Genomic DNA, 16,693 nt, shown 5'->3' with positions numbered 1-16,693 from the left:
TTGCCCACCCTCAGGGCGGCTTCAGGGACCTTTCCACCATAGACCAGATCATCAATTTCTATCACACATTGTTCGAGGCATTCTAGATCTTTCACAAGCCTTCACCTTGGTTGACAGGAAAATGCTTTGGTTAAAGCAAAACACACGGGCTTACCCCCAGCCCTTCTAAGATTAATAGTGAGCCTCTACTAAGACGTTGAAGCCCAAATTAGAGGTCGAAATAATGACGCCAGAAGTAATTTGTTTGTCATATACTAAGGAGTAGAGCAAGGTTGCATTAGGGCCCCTCTGCTTTTCAATCTACTTACTTACGGCATCCATGATGAAATACTGGCAGGCACTGATGACATACCTAGAATTGATAAGAATATGGACTGTTTTGCCCCTGCCCCTGTACCCTGTCATTCTACTTGCTTGGACCCAAAAAGTCAATAAAAGAAAGATATTGCGCCAAAAATCACCTAAACATCAACCCACTGAAATCAAGCATTATGACCTGGAGAGGTAGAAAAAAGTGAGTGCTGCACAAACCATTCACATTGGAAAACCAGACAAGTGCAATAACAGGTAACAAGGAACTTCAACATCAACGCCACACCCAGTAATATTTTTGAGTGACTGAAAGAATGAGTCACATTTATAAAGTGCTAACAAATATCCAATGACTTCCTGGCGCTAAAAGATAATTAGCGCAGCGGAGAGGATTTTAGAATGTGAAAATAGTCATGTTTTTTTCCTAAAAGCTAAGTGTTCAATAGTGCTGCTAAATATCAAGGGAAGGTCATTCCAAGACATAGCAGCTAAAGAAGAAAAAGATTGTCCTCTTTATTTAATTCTCATGATTTTAGGAACCAAAAATAAACACTGAAACCAGATCTTGGTGATCTGTTAGGTGAATGATGATGAAATGTAATGATAACATAGCTTGGGCCAGTCTTCATTAGAGCTTTGTGGGTCAGGCGACGTAACTTGAAAATAATTCATTTATGGATTGGAAGCGATAGTAACTTTTACTATTGTTGTTTTTGGGATTTCAAACATAAGACTGGCAGTGACATTTTGCACCACTTGCAACCACTATAAGATACACTGCGATGCACCAAAACACTTGTAATTGAGTAAAAATGACTCGGCTTATCTTTGGAGAGGTTTAATGTTTATCAATTTTGGATCCATCTCTTTCAATTGATGGTCTTTTACTACCCAGAAGATGCTACCACGCTTTTGTTTCAATTGTGGCCGAGCGAGAATGCCAGGTTTCCTAATTCCACCAAGGATAATTGTATCCTATCCTGGGTAGTCAAAGCCTTCAACATACGGAACCTGGTTATGCTTGTGTCAGTTGTCTTTATATTTTCATTCATTTCTATTTATTCATTTATGCCCAATCTGTGATTCATTTTTCTGCAAAGTCTCTCAATCAGTTAATTTGCCCTTTTTGACTGTTTCAGAGTTCCTTTATTATTTTTTGTTCCACTTGTCTACCTCGCTCTCCAGTGTTCAGAATTCTCTATATCATTTAATATGTCATCATTGTGAGTTTTTGGCCATTTTGTTTCTCTTTTTGTTCTATCTTCTGTTCTTTTATGTTATCTTTTTCCCACTGTTATTCACTTTTTCACCTTTCACAACCTTCCCTTCTGCTTGCCCTGCTTCTTCTTGCCCTCTCTGTCAGCTTCTTGCTCTCTCTCCTTTTAGAATAATTTCTTATTTTCCTCTACCCTTTTCACTTTTTGCTCCTTCCTGGCCTGCATGTGTAGAAGTGAAGCGTTGAGCGCAGCTGAATCCTCTTAGCCGCTGATTTTCAAATGGCAAAGCTCTTTGTACAAAATGCATAGTTCACAGCCAAGCAACATAGGGCAGCCTTCTGCAATGGTATATCCGCCTTTGATTGGTCCCTTTTGCCCATTCCTATCAGATCACTGGAGGTTGAGCTACAGGAGAGGCACACTTTAACAGGTGGAGCGATGATGCTCTGGGATAGCGAAACTGCGGATATGTAGGACTAGCCAGTATGCGAGTGGGACAGAAAATAGGCCCGGCAGGAAAATAAAAGTGGCCCTCATTAGGGAATTCAGAAAAAGTCAATCCTGTTTGTGATTTGGGACATCTTTGAATTTGTAAAAATATGTTGTATAAGTGTTGTATGGAAGAATGCATGCATTTGTGCTTGCAACAGGTATCATTTGTAGTAATAGGCCCACAAACGATAAAAAAACGGCCCAAACACTGTACTGTCAGACTAGCCCTTCAGGCACTGCCTGATTGCCCTTTAGGCCAGTCCTACCCTGGGAATAGCAGAAGGCTCACTTGCTACTTCAGATTTCCACAACATATTGATGGCCAGTTATCGCTTGGAAGATGCCACCAAGCCTTTGTTACCACCGTCTCCACTGTTGTCATCTGCAGCTAATTTGAGGCCTGGATCATCATCTTCGGTCCTGACTTTCAGGCAGACCTAATGGTCTTTTGTCAGCTTAGATAGCGCCTGCTTCGGATCCACAGCCAACCACCTACACTGACTGTATTACTGCTGCACTTGCTGCAAGTACTCACATGCTGTCAAGCTACATTCCCTGGGAGCAGTGCAGAGTTCACTGCTGCAGCCAAGGGTCAGTGTGAAAAGTATTGAAAAGATCCAAATCTTCTAAAGACAGCTGTAGGCTGGCCTTGTTTATCATCCTTTTGAGTTCCGACCCAGAGAATGTGACCCCGGAACAGTGTAGCGTTCCCTGACTGAGACATCACACACAGCTAGTGGAATGTAACCAGAGCAAAAGCAGGAGTTCAAAGTCAACATCACATTCTCTAAAATAACTGGAAAGTTTGAGCACATCTCCTGGCACTCACGCACTTCTAGGCACGTAGCCCTCAAAGTACTAGGGTAGCAAAGTGGAATCAGCATCCATAAACTGCCAAGGCAACTACATCAACAGTTGTAGACACTATATGGAGGTCATCAGTATCAACCTACAAAATGATATTGTATCTAGTACTCTGCCTATCACATCATCATGGTAAGTATATTACCATCATCCACCTAACTCCATAAACATATCACGTATTCATCTATTATACTAGTATGACAATGCAGTTGATGCAATATATTTACCATGCAAGATAGTCAAGGAATGCACAATACATGTCACATGCTCTGATGTCTTTGAGCTTAGCCAATCAACCATGCAAAATTTAGAAAATAAATACTACTGGTAATAGTAACAACCATTAAGTCTGCACCCTCAAAAAAATCTATCAAACAAGCACACATGTGTGATCCTTGCCTCTGCAACAGCATCTTAATTGGAGCATTAACAGAAAGTTAACTATTTCAGGGTGGGTACTGTCATGCTGTCGGAGTAGTGCCTGCGTTTCTAGATACACAAACATTTGCAGACCACAGAGCCCCACCCTTCAAAAACCTGCTTCCTCTGCCCTCCAGCTGAGATCCTGAACTGCTGTTCTCCAAGATAAGAAGCCTTGCTCCCATCTGAGGAATGTGACCAATATTTGGGAGTGGACTGACCCTACATAGAGTGAGTTTAGTGACACCGGGGACGCCTTGTGGTGCCTGTCTCTGCCTCACCCTTAGTTAATCAGAACCTGTGTGAATGATTAACATAGCCGCTGACTCACTGAAGGGGAAGGTGAGTCGCCGCTCCCTAACTAGTTTCCGGATCTCTTGCTGGTCGCTCGTGATCAGCTCCACGTAGGGTGGTGAGAAAACACGACTGTCCGCTGCAAAAGAAAAGGAGTGTGTGTCAGACAAATTACCAACGAAAAGTATTGAATTTGATGTAGTACCATCTAAACGAACTACAGCCCCCAGCCCACTCCACACCAAAGCTCACACAGTGGGATGCATTAGGGTGGGCCCTTGACATTTTGAAGCCCTATGTGAAAATGCCCACGTAAGCCATGCCACACCTCCTCCTTCGTGACAGACACACACCTGATAATCAGGAAGCCACCTGCTCACCACAGTTGACATTCTAAACTAGGAGCATTAGCAATATTGTGTTTTGAAAGGTATTCTCAAACTTTGCAGGGTTTTAGAGTAAACATATCTATGCAGCCTCCCCAGAGCCCTTATATATAGCTGACAAGAAATGCTACATTCAATAATAAATGAAGCGATTGCTTTAAGAAGCTATGCACGCTCAATGTCATTTCATTTACATTTCACACTCATTAGCGTGATGCCAGACATTTATAAAAACACAAGTAACCTGGTATACGAGACTTGTAATCATATAATGTTTTCTTAGCCCGTTGAAACAGTCTCTGGACTGCTTCAATACTATATGAAAGCAACAAATATATTACAAATATCATACATAATATCAAATATATAAATGTGGAAATAACATTCAGATGTTATTTTCACCTGATGTAACCTGTATATTTTACACTTACTGGAAAAAATGAGCATTGAGCTCACTCATAGTGAAAACAGGTTAAGACAAACTACAAGTTACTTTGGGAAACCGATTTATAAGCTGTGCTGCTAGTATTGTCTTTTAATGAAGGGGTATAAGTGTTGAAATAAAGGGATGGCTAAAATTACTTTCATACAAGCCTTTCAATAGCAGTCTTTCGCTCTGGTAACAGTTTTATAAGTTCTTTGGGAAACAGATTCCACAGCAATAAAGCAATCCAGCTGCGAGGAAATTGTTTCCTGAACAATGGAATGAAATTATATTGCCAACCCGTTACCTTTTGGTATCCCAGGAAAATGGGTGAGACAAATTAAGGAGTTAACAGGTTCAACAGTTTAAGTCCTTCGCACACCCGTAGGGTGAACCAATGAATGAATGAAATAAAGAATGAAGCGGTCTCAGCTTGGATCCATGAAGGTGACATATTACATATCGGTAGCAGACAATAGAGTTATCCTTTCAAAATTAATGGAGGGGGCCATGGGACTGGATATGAGGTAACTCTTGTAGATAGCCATGGATGCCAATTATTGTGTCACATCTGGTTGCTCAGTGGACTAATGCATCCAGGTCAAACACCTGTGTTTGACCTCTGGGCCACATGTTCAAATCCAAGAGGACCCACTCAGCCTTTCACACTTTTGAAGACTGGTAAGAAATACCTCTTACTTATCTTTGGGGGTGAATGTGCACTTTACAAATGTACATATGTGCCACTCAATCTAACACAGAAGCCTGGATGGTTTAAATCCAAATGTATTTATATTCTTCAAACATTTTAGATGTTTTTTCCACTGAATGCAATAAAGACCATTATTGTTAGAATTTCGGTATTTTGTTCTGAAAGTGTGATTCCGAACGAATCCAATCATTGTTCAAAGGGTTGCAATTTCAAGAGAAGGACAGAGGTAAACTGATGTTAGAAAAATTACAGCAGATTGAAACAAGCATTTTCAATGCAATGGGTCTCGCATTTGTTCGAGTTAGAGCACTATGTAAAATGCAGCGCAATTGCGCTGTGTGGAAAATAAACAGATAAAGTAGTCCGGACCCCAGGCTGAAAACATCGAGCCTCGTATGTTTTTAGTACTTTACTGGTGCTCTGTAGGTGGGCTAAACACCGGAAAAGGCATGACGTATGCATGCCTTTCACAAATGAAAGCAAGCGGATTTTAAAAGGCAAGCCCACGAACCAATGTAAGTGACTGATGTGACATGGGCGTGGTTTGAAGCCCAAAGAAAGATTACAGAATGGACGGAGCGCTTTGCGCTCGCCCATAAAAAGGCAGTCTCGTCAAAGTGAAAGCAGTCGCAATGCGACACCATGCAATTAAGGGAGAATTGTAAGGCACACAGATACTGACCTTGGTATAATGACTGAAGGTCGTGAAGCAGCCTGTAGGAATCAAACCTATCCAGAAGTGTTCGCATGGCCGGCAGGGGATCCAGCAAGATGGTGCTGGTGGAAGTCTCTAGATATGCCTGGAAGTGAATAACAGCCAAGCTAAGTCAAAAGCTGAACCATCCTGCCAAGCAGTTCGACCTGCACTGTGGTGCTCCCAGTACATTTAATAACACCTAGAAACATTTGACAAAGTGCTTGATAAACATTTTTGCAGTTTCAAAGTGCTGTAAATAACGGTGTTAGCTTCGCTGGATTTACCCACTCTTACCTATATATATATATATTACATTTGAGATAATGTGGTAGACGCTAGTCTGAATACATTATTGTAAGCAGGAGGATATTTTGTCACTCGATACTTTGACATACATCCACCCTGAAGCTGACTTGATAACATGACCTTCTCACTTAAAAATAACTCGGACCTAAAAAGTGAAGTTCATATTTCAAGCATGTTTTGGAATATACATATAATGCACACTTTCCTGCTATGATAGACTTCACGTTTTGCTCTGTTCACACATAAAGCAATAACTACTTTCACCGCTGCCCTGACTAATCTTCATCTCAATGAGCCCTTGACTTCCTGGCCACAGCCCTAATGGTGGGAAAGATAGCCAATCCCCTGGTAAGGGCCTCCTGGCCTGTAAATGTCTTTAGGATTCCTACCACCAGGCAGAGTACAAAAGGACTAACCCACCTCCCTTGTTCCTTTTCTGCAGAACAGCAAAGCATAGTGAAGGTCAATGGAATGTGAGGGCGTGGAAGTGGTCTAGGACTGTGACACAGGAACAGTGTGGGTCAGTGCAATGGAGATTAATAGTAATTAATCAGGGAATTACCTTTTCACTGTTCCTCTGTTCCACCGATGTCCAAAGAAGTAAGAAGAAACTGCCTGTAGTGGGGTGTCCTGGTTGTCTCAAGATAAGACAAAGGGGAACTCTGGGCATTCATTTGTGAAATGCATAATAAAAGTATTGAGCGATAGCCAGGTGTTTGCCATTAAGGTCGGGCCTAAACACCTCTTTACATATGCCCTGATATCGGCCACAGACCACGTGGACCGCAATTGATTCAAAGCCAATAATAAAAAATGGTCGTGCTTGTACACCAGAATTAGCACGAGCAGTACAAGCATTGGTAATGCCAATAGTTCTGGCTTTATAGGACTGTTGTATGGCAATGTGGAGCACTTCAAGTAAGTAGCATGGGAATGGATATGTATTTGCGCAGAAGGAAAGAACTGTAGAATAATTATGGTGTAGGGTAAAAGATCAGGTGACAATTGCACTGTCAAGCCAGACCTCAATGTCAATGTAGGTTAACAACTGCCTTCCTCCCATCTGTTCTGTGTGCCAAAGAAAAGCAACATAAAACTATCTAGTGATGAAAGACACTTAAATAGCACTTCAATGTCATGTGTGTGCCTCTGAAATTTCAAGCTTAGGCAGTTGGATAAATAAACAAAATGATCATAGCTACATGGAGGGCAAGCTATTTATTTGGGGAAGCACACATATCCCGCACAATCAAAACATGTACTCCTGGCTCCCAACATGTGGGTGAAGCAAAAATCCCTCTCTAGTGATGCTCACCTCACGTAATTGCATGGCGACAGCTCTGTTGTCAAGCCAGACCATAAACCGGTTTACCACATGCTTCTACTCTAGGTAGCAGTGGACACACTCATTTACTCTAGGTAGCAGTGGAAACACCCATTTATTTTAGGTAGCAGCGGAGACAACCATCTACTCTAGGAAGCAGTGAACGCACTCATTTACTTCATGTAGCAAGTGGGCACATCTATGTACTCTGGGTAGCAATGGACAGACTCATCTGCTCTAGGTAGCAGTGTCTATTCTACAAAGCAGTGGATGGTTTCTTCCCTTTGATACCTGAACCAAAGGCGATAAAGAGAGAGGAAGAAGCATAGAACACGTCATCCTGTTCAACTTTTGTGGTACCTCTTATAGAGAGAGTTAGCCAACAAAGTGTCTCTGAAGGAAAGTAACCGCACAGTAACTTTACCCTTTAACTTTCATAGTATGTTCCACTCTTCATTTATCTGAAATAAAGTCACCAGGGTTTTAAAAAAAACTAAAGAAGAATCAAGATAATGCCACCTCCTTAGATGTTCTTCAAAAGCAGCAAATGTCCCATGGGCCCCAGTCACAAAAGGATACATAAATATATGAATTAGATAGTTACATATAAGACCAGTAGATTTCTGATTTTTTTTGCTGATGCATTAAGTCCTAAATGAGTGCACAAAGAATCATGTAAAACTCAGAATTATTTTCAGGCTCCTTCCTAGTCCTCTGTGTGCATTTCAGTGGACTGACTGCAAGGTGAACAATCCACGTGATTATGCATTGTGGAAATGTATTTTATTTATTTTGGAAAGATAGATATAGCACAAATTCCGCCCTGAACCTTCATCATAGAACTTTACAAATGAGAGAGGTCAAAAGGAAATTGTGGATGTAGTCAGAGAACATACAAAATGTCATGTCATAATATTTACAGCACATGCGGAAAGAAGAATAACTAAAGTATGTCAGATGTATATACAAATAGAACAAAAGTTAAGAAACATTTGAAAAGTATTTTAAAGGGCAATAGCCCGCAGTGGTTTGACTCAGGATGACAACAGTAGTTTACACCAAGAGGAAATCAGGCAATATTGGTTTATACTAAGACATCATGAAAATTTAATTTATTGGAGCAGTCAGGAGTTTTGTATATGTAAAGGTATTTTTTTAATTTGTGTTTGAAGACAGAAGACTTTCAGTTACTCATTCCAGATCTTAGACGCATTAGCTGGGATGGTGCAGGACGATATGAAACTTCAGGGAAAGTAGGGTTTCTGATCAATGTAAAGTTGTGTTGCTCCTTTACATATTTAATGTATTTGTTAGACATTTAGAAGTGGGGCCTTGAAAATGCTGCAAATGCTTGTATCTAGCCACACGTGGCAACTAATAATATCAAAACTAGCACTATTTTTATATGCAGTTTTATATAGCGCAATCTTGGACAAAAGGTTTTAGAACACTTTACAGGAGAACTAGATTACATTACACAAAGTTAGGTTCAATTACAGAGAAATTGAGAGATTTCCCCAGAACCACCGGATGTTGGGCCGAAATCAGGACTCGAACATGGTTCCCCAGTTTCAAAGTTGTCAGCTCTGGCCATTACCATATCTCATGCCTTAATTTTGTGATCAAATTGTGCAGCGGCCATTTTGTTTTTTTACAAAATAAAAATGGTTATAAAAAAATAAGGCAGCTGCCTTCTCACTTCAGGGAAGCCTTGCTGGGAGACTTGGTAGCAAATAGTGCCCGTAGAGTGGATGTGATATTAGTAGTTCTTCTACAGATTATTCAAAGTCACTCTGGTATGTAATGGTTGAGTGACCATAGTGGATAGTAGGCATACATTGTTGATGATTTAATGTGTGACACCATATTCAGTTTATTATCTAGTGTGATCACAAACGATATGGCACTTTGTGGAAATTCTGAGAATGAATCACACATTTTCCCCCTCTTAAGCCATGTTGAAGCTATTTAATTTACAGTGTCTGCAGTGATGAGGAAGAATTTGGTTTTCATTAATCAATCAATCAATCAATCAATTTGTAAAGTGCGCTACATACCTGTGAGGGTTTCAAGGTGCTGGGGGGGGGAGGGTGCTGCTATTGCTCGAAGAGCCAAGTCTTGAGGAGTTTTCTGAAGGAAAAAAGGTCCTGGGTCTGTCGTAGATCCGGCGGGATGGTGTTCTGGGTCTTGGCGGCGAGGTAAGAGAATGATCTGCCGCCGGAAGCTTTGCGTCGGATGCGGGGGATGGATGCGAGGTTAGCAGAGCGGAGATGCCGGGTGGGGGTGTAGAAGCTCAGTCTGTTGTTCAGGTATGATGGTCCGGTGTTGTGGAGTGCCTTGTGTGCGTGGGTGAGGAGCTTGAAGGTGATCCTCTTGTTGACGAGGAGCCAGTGAAGGTCTCTTAGGTGAAGGGTGATGTGGCAGTGGCGAGGGATGTTGAGGATGAGTCGGGCGGAGGCGTTTTGGATGCGTTGGAGGAGTTTGGATGAGATACCGGTGTAGAGGGCGTTGCCGTAGTCGAGTCTGCTGCTGACGAGGGCCTGAGTTACTGTTTTTCTTGTTTCTGTTGGGATCCATTTGTAGACTCTGCGAAGCATGCAGAGGGTGTTGTAGCAGGAGGAGGAGATGGCGCTGACCAGCTTTGACATGGAGAGTGAGGAGTCGAGGGTGAAGCAGAGGTTTCGTGCGCTGTTGGTGGGTGTCGGTGGGGGACCCAGTGTGGACGGCCACCATGAGCTGTCCCAGGCGGAGGGGTTGCGCCCAAGGATGAGGACCTCTGTTTTGTCCGAGTTCAGTTTTAGCCGGCTGTCTCTCATCCAGTCGGCAATGGCTTTTAGTCCCTTGTGGAGGTTGGTTTTGGTGGTGTGCGGGTCCTTGGTGAGGGAGAGGATGAGTTGGGTGTCGTCGGCGTAGGAGATGATGTTGAGGTTGTGCTGGCGGGCCACTTATGCGATGGGGGCCATGTGGATGTTGAACAGCGTCGGGCTGAGGGATGAGCCATGGGGTACGCCGCTAATGATGTTGAAGGCTTTGGATTGGTACGGGGGAGGCGGACTCTTTGGGTTCTGCCGGCGAGGAAGGATGTGGTCCATTCGAGGGCTTGGTCCTGGATTCCTGCTGTGTGGAGGCAGGATTTTAGGGTGTGGTGACAGACGGTGTCAAAGGCTGCTGATAGGTCTAGGAGGATGAGGGCTGATGTCTCTCCATTGTCAAGGTGGCTTCTGATGTCGTCTGTGGCGGCGAGGAGGGCGGTTTCGGTGCTGTGGTTGCGTCTGAAGCCTGACTGGGAGGGATCGAGGATGTTTTTGTCTTTGAGGTACCGAGTGAGCTCAGTGTTGACGATTTTTTCGATGACCTTCGCCGGAAAAGGGAGCAGAGAGAAGGGCCGGAAGTTTTTCAGGTCCTTGGGGTCTGCCTTTGGTTTCTTGAGAAGGGCGTTGATTTTGGCGTGTTTTCAGCTTTCCGGGAATCTTGCAGTTTGGAAGGAGATGTTGATGGCTTTCCGTAGGTATGGTGTGATGGCTGTGTCTGCTTTTGTTGAAGACGTGGTGTGGGCAGGGGTCTGATGGTGATCCGGAGTGGATGGAGTTCATGGTCTTGCGGGTATCGTCGTTGCTAATGTTGGTCCAGGTGGTCAGTTGGCTGGAGTGGGTGGAGTTCGTGGTGGGTGGGGTAGGAGCGTCCGGAGTGTGAGGGCAGTTGAAGCTGTCGTGGATGTCCATGATTTTTTGGTGGAAGGCGGTTGCTAGGGTGTCGCATAGTTCTTGGGAGGGGGTGATGTCGTTGACGGTGGCGTTTGGGTTGCAGAGTTCTTTTACGATGCTGAAAAGTTCTTTGCAGTCGTGGGTGTTGTTTTCTAGGTGGGTTTTGAAGGAGGATCTTTTTGCTAGCCTGATGAGTTGGTGGTTTTTGCGTGTGGCATCCTTGAGTGCCATGTGGTTGTCTAGAGTGTATTCAAGTAGCCATATTTGCTTGAGTTTTCGGCAGTGGCGTTTGGAGGCTTGGAGGTCGTCAGTGAACCAGGTGGCTTTTTTGTTGATGTGGTTGTTGGAGGGTTTTCTGAGTGGAGCAAGGCGGTCGGCGCAGTTGTTAATCCATAGCTTGAGGTTGTGAGCCGCGATGTCAGGGTCAGTGGGGTTGACGGGTGGTTTCTGGGCTAGGGCGTGGTTAGTTGAAATTCAGTGACTTTGCCCCATCGACGGCGTGGTGGTTGTTCGGTGAGGTGGTGTTCTGTCTGTTTCTTGAAGGTGAAATGGATGCAGTGGTGGTCGGTCCAGTAGAGTTCGGTGGTATGGTTGAAGGTGACATGGTTGCTTGTGGAGAAGATACGGTCAAGGGTGTGACCGGCTGTGTGGGTGGGTGTGTCGACGAGCTGTGTGAAGCCGAGGTTGGCGAGGTTTTCGGTCAGGGTGGTGGTTTTGGTGTCATTGTTGTTTTCGAGGTGAAAGTTCAGGTCCCAGAATAGGATGTAGTCCGTGGAGGCGAGTGCGTGGGTGCTGGCCAGGTCGGCGATGGCGTTGCTGAAAGGTGCCCTGGGTCCTGGGGGTCTGTAGATGAGTGTTCCTCTGAGCGTGGTGTTGGGGTCGGTGCGGACTTGGAAGTGAAGGAGTTCGGCGGCGCTGAAGGAGTCGTCCAGGGTGGTTTTGACTTCGAGGGTGGCTTTGTGGACGATGGCTATGCCTTCTCCAGTTCTGTTGGTGTGGTCTCGGCGTGCGACTTTGTATCCATTTGGGATGGCTATGGCTATGTCGGGTGCTGAGGAGTCATTCCACCAAGTTTTAGTTAGAAAGGCTACGTCCGGGGAGGTGGAGTCGAGCAGGTCCCAGACTCAATGGCGTGCTAGCGTGCTGAGCGGGTGTTGAGGAGTATGCAACGGAGGTGGTTGGTCTTGATCCTTGGAGGTATGTGGGCTCTGTTGCAGGTATATATATATATATATATATATATATATATATATATATATATATATATATCCATACACACACACTTAAAAAAACAAATTTTACAGGAACGTTATAGTTAGGCTCATATTTTAAATGTACAAAACCATAGAAATTCAGCTGTTAGAATTATCTCAAGTAACTATAACTCGTGCCCTAAGGTAACTATAACTCGATATCTTACCCCGGGGAAGGGGTGGCCCCTGGGGCACCGGCGGGTGCACTCCCCATATTCTCAATAAGCATATCCCCAGGGAGGTGGTGGTTCCTGGGGCTTCTGAAATTACTAGGAGGGAGGGCCCATGTGCCTCTCTCTTTTTTTTGCCCAAGACTGCCCCGGGACCTGACCCACCACCCAGACGCAACTCACGATGAAATTCACAGATTCAATTTCACAATGATTTTAAAAATGAAAAATACTTTTAAACCTTGGTGGATTGCAGGGGGACCCCTGGACCAAGGCTAGAGTTTTAGGGTAAACATATCTTGCCTCCTTTTCTTTTCTTTTTTAACACTTGTTTTTGAGTCGAAGCTGAAGCCAGGTTTCAAAATGGCTGCCAACACTTCAACTAGGAAGAGATCAGTAGTATTTGTGAAGCCTTCGCACCTCTAGATATACAAATTTGTTTTCTTTTAATAGTTCAAAAAAAACAAAACCTACTGAACAAATTTACACCAAATAACAAAAATCACTCTTTCTGGACAAAGAGATACCTTCCGGCCAAATATGGTGTAATTCTATCTGGCAATTCGGGCTGTAGTCCTGTTCAAAATCCCTACGAGAATTAAAATGGGAAACATATTTTTTTGAGCCCCCCTCCTTTTTCTTGGCCCCCACTTAACATCACCCCAAAACTTTCCATGTACAACAAGACCCTTGGGCACACATTTTTTGGAAAAGTTTGTGAAGATTCATCAAAAGGTGCCAAAGATAAAGTCTTTATATATATATATATATATATATATATATATATATATATATACATATATATATACACACACACATACATACATATACAAGAACTTTCCCACCTATGTTTGTAATTACTCGGTTCCCTAAAGTACAGCAACCTGCCCCAGAGGATTCCAAAACACCTCCTAAATATTGCTCAAGATACTTGATCTCACCTGGAAGCTGCGGATAAGGTGATGAGACTGGATGTCATGGCCGGATTCAACAATCAGGTCAGAAAGCTTATGGATGATGAGATCAAAGGGGCCTTGGTCCGAGATGGGCCGGCTCAGATCAATCTGCAGATAGATGAAGGAAATAGTTGGTGAGGCTTGTGGTACCCTACTTGGCAATGAGCTCTACGAAAACCTAAATCTATTATGTCCCAGCATTCAAAGTACAACCAATTTTAACAATACCCTACACAATACTTAAGTTTCACAAAGCCAGAGAATCCCTGAAAGTGACAGTAATCTATCAATTCTCACATAGCTACAACTTAAATCTTGTAATAAATATGTCACTGTGCAACAGGCAGCAAAACACTCTGAAGTGGACAGGATTTGTAATGGACAACGCAGCACAGTGAAATGGGCCCTGCAGCCCTCTGATAGAGGAAGTACATTTCCATGGGTTCAAAGATATGAAATCACCTTAAACATATACAAACACTGATGATGAGATAGTATTTTTTATGCTTGGCGTTGAAATGTATTGGACTATATTATATATAGTGTTATTTTTATAGCATGTATTTATGTCTAGTGAGGGCCTTTTCCTATTTTAGTTATCAAACAAGTAGCTACTCAGTTTCATCTTGTATACAGATAAAAACATTACATCCCTGGTGAGGATGAGGTGCACTATGATTTGCTTTTGGTTGCTGGGCTCCTTTCAAAGTGCATAGTTGATAGGGTGTTTGTAGCCTGCTAGGTCTTTATAGTTCATGCTGGATGTGGTGCTAGCATTATGCATCAAGCACAGACTAGAGGAGTCACATTTCAGCACAGTAATCTAAGAAGAATGTAGTGGAAGGACTGAGCTTCTGATTTTCGGTTTTAACTGAACATGACTGAGAAAACACCACTAATTACTTTTTTGCTTTGAACCCGACAACACAGTATTTCACTAGACGGATACTGCTTTGATGCCATCTTGTATATAAGTGTACCCCTAGTGAATGAACATAATCGCTAACTTAGTCCTAGAATGTTAAATTAAAGAGCATATTGAAAACATGCTTTCAAACTTTCATTACTTGTTCTGTGGATTGTGGGACCGACCAATGCAGTCGGTGTGGATGCTGTGGATGTGGTCACCATGAAGGACCTGGTTTGCAGTCAATGTAGATAATGTGAAAGGACATTGGAGCTTGTTCTCCTGGCCCAAACTCTCCTTCTGGACTATATAGCACCTTCATTAGTGGTAGACATCAGCAGAAGGCACAAGAAAGGGGCACCTACACAATTAAATGCCAAGAAGGATGATGCCCTCCTGCTACAGCTTTGCTCTCAGGGATAGCGGCAAGGCACAGGCAGCACAAGCACTCACCATGCACCCAACAACAGATTGCCTTGTTTTGGGTATCCAATCACCACCTACAAGAGAAGAATCCCCAGCTTCCCTTATTGTAGGGAAGGGGTCCTTGTGCAACCAGGCAAGGTAATACTAGAGTTTTCCATTGTAGCTTGCTCCATGACCATTCCTAGCCGTGCACACTCCCAGGTATTTCGTTAGCCTACCATGCTAGGGATTTGAGGGATTCTCAGAGCCTAACTACAGTAGTAATCCTTAGGATTACCTTATTACGAGTGCAAAAAGCAGACTCCACAAATAGGGAATCCACGGGATTCCTCTTTTGTACTTGAAAAAGTTTGATTCCTAAAAATGTGTTAAAACTTTCCAAAGCTGCTGAGTTTCACATATTCATGCATGATGTGCTGCTGCACTCCAGATTTTGTTTCCTTGCATTTTGGGTCTTGTAGCCCTGTTTCATTACGGAATAAACAAGATTATAGGCTTGATTATGATTTTGGTGGACAGAAAAGCCCGTCTGACGACATCCCGCCGGGTAGGTTGCCACCAGTGTGGCAGCCACCCCGCCGGGCCCATTAGGAGTTTCCCGCTGGGTCAGCGGGCAGGACCTTAGGTTCCACCCGCTGGCCAGGTGGGAAACAGCCTACAGCATTGTCTCCGGCTCATAATAGAGCCGGTATCAATGCTGTAGTGCGTAGGGTGCACCAGCATCCGTTGCAATATTCAATGCCTGCAAAGCAGAAAGTGAACATTGCGATGGTGCTGGCCGGGGGGGTGGGGGGGGGGCGCCTGCACTGCCCATGCCAAGTGCATGGGCAGTATAGAGGACCCACTGGGGCCCCCTGCACCCTGTCACCACCAGCCTTTTCATGAAGTCACTGGAAGACAAGGGGGTTGTAATCCCCAGGGTAGGACAGCCAGACCGCCAGGAAGACTAATCCTGGCAAGGCTGGCGGTCCGACTGCAGCACAACCGATGCGGTCATAATGTGGCGCTCAGATCTCCGCATTGGCAATGCTCCGACTGCCATCGCAAGTCTGGCAGTCAGTAGACTGCCAGACTCGCAATGATGCCCTTTGAGTCCCAGAATTCAAAGAAAAAGACCTGGACTGGAGAAGCACATCATGCATGAACCTGGGAAACTTGACAGGGCTGACCTTTTATACTCTTTACACAAACTCCCTATATGTACTACTTCAGTGTAGGAAACAAACAAAAGCCAACCTTTCAGCACACCTGAAAAGTGTTTTTTTCTGAGTATATCTCCAACTGGTGTTATTTTTCAGGAAATACCAAGTGCTTGTTGCTTATCCATATTTTCTTTGGGGATATGTTCTACATCTTTCATGTGTGTCCATAACTGGATTACCTTTCTAATCAAGTTTTTATAAGGGATGGGGATCATAAGGAGAGATATTCAGTATCTGAGAACCTTCCTTTGGTGATACAGCCTGAGTATTGTTTGAAGGATGTTATGTTCCTTTCCACTGCACAATGAGTAATGTATAGAGCTTTCAGTGTGACACTTCTGGACTTTAGGAGCCAGTGCATAGCCTTCATGGTAGGGTTCATGTGGTCATGCATGGTCAGATTTATCAATTGTCTTCCTCAGCATTCTTGTTCCACTGGAGTTTGTTAATTAGACAACTTGGGAGCCGAATAGGAAGCCCACAAGCATAGTCAATGCTTGAGAACACTACAGTTCTAAAGGCCACAACAGTGCAAGAGTTGCCAGTGGCGGTATATCCTGCAAAATATTCTCATAGCGAAACATGCATTTTTGTTCATGTGGTTGGAAAGATAGGTTAGGGACTTGT

At 43.7% G+C, this 16,693-nt stretch overlaps 1 protein-coding gene across 1 annotated transcript in view; it reads right to left on the bottom strand.

Moving 5' to 3' along the window:
- LOC138259284 (inositol-tetrakisphosphate 1-kinase-like) overlaps nucleotides 1-16,693 on the bottom strand; it is a 123,075-nt gene that overhangs the window by 18,282 nt on the left and 88,100 nt on the right. The window contains exons 3-5 of the mRNA XM_069206903.1: nucleotides 13,517-13,639; nucleotides 5,804-5,921; nucleotides 3,637-3,738 (exon numbers count right to left, since the gene is read on the bottom strand). Coding sequence (XP_069063004.1) covers nucleotides 3,637-3,738; nucleotides 5,804-5,921; nucleotides 13,517-13,639 — 343 coding nt within the window. The remainder of the gene's footprint in view (nucleotides 1-3,636; nucleotides 3,739-5,803; nucleotides 5,922-13,516; nucleotides 13,640-16,693) is intronic.

This window comes from Pleurodeles waltl, chromosome 9 (assembly GCF_031143425.1).
Source record: "Pleurodeles waltl isolate 20211129_DDA chromosome 9, aPleWal1.hap1.20221129, whole genome shotgun sequence".
Classification (NCBI taxonomy): Eukaryota; Metazoa; Chordata; class Amphibia; order Caudata; family Salamandridae; genus Pleurodeles; species Pleurodeles waltl.
Note: the sequence above shows the minus strand (reverse complement) of the source record. Positions and strands in the feature narration are given on the sequence as shown.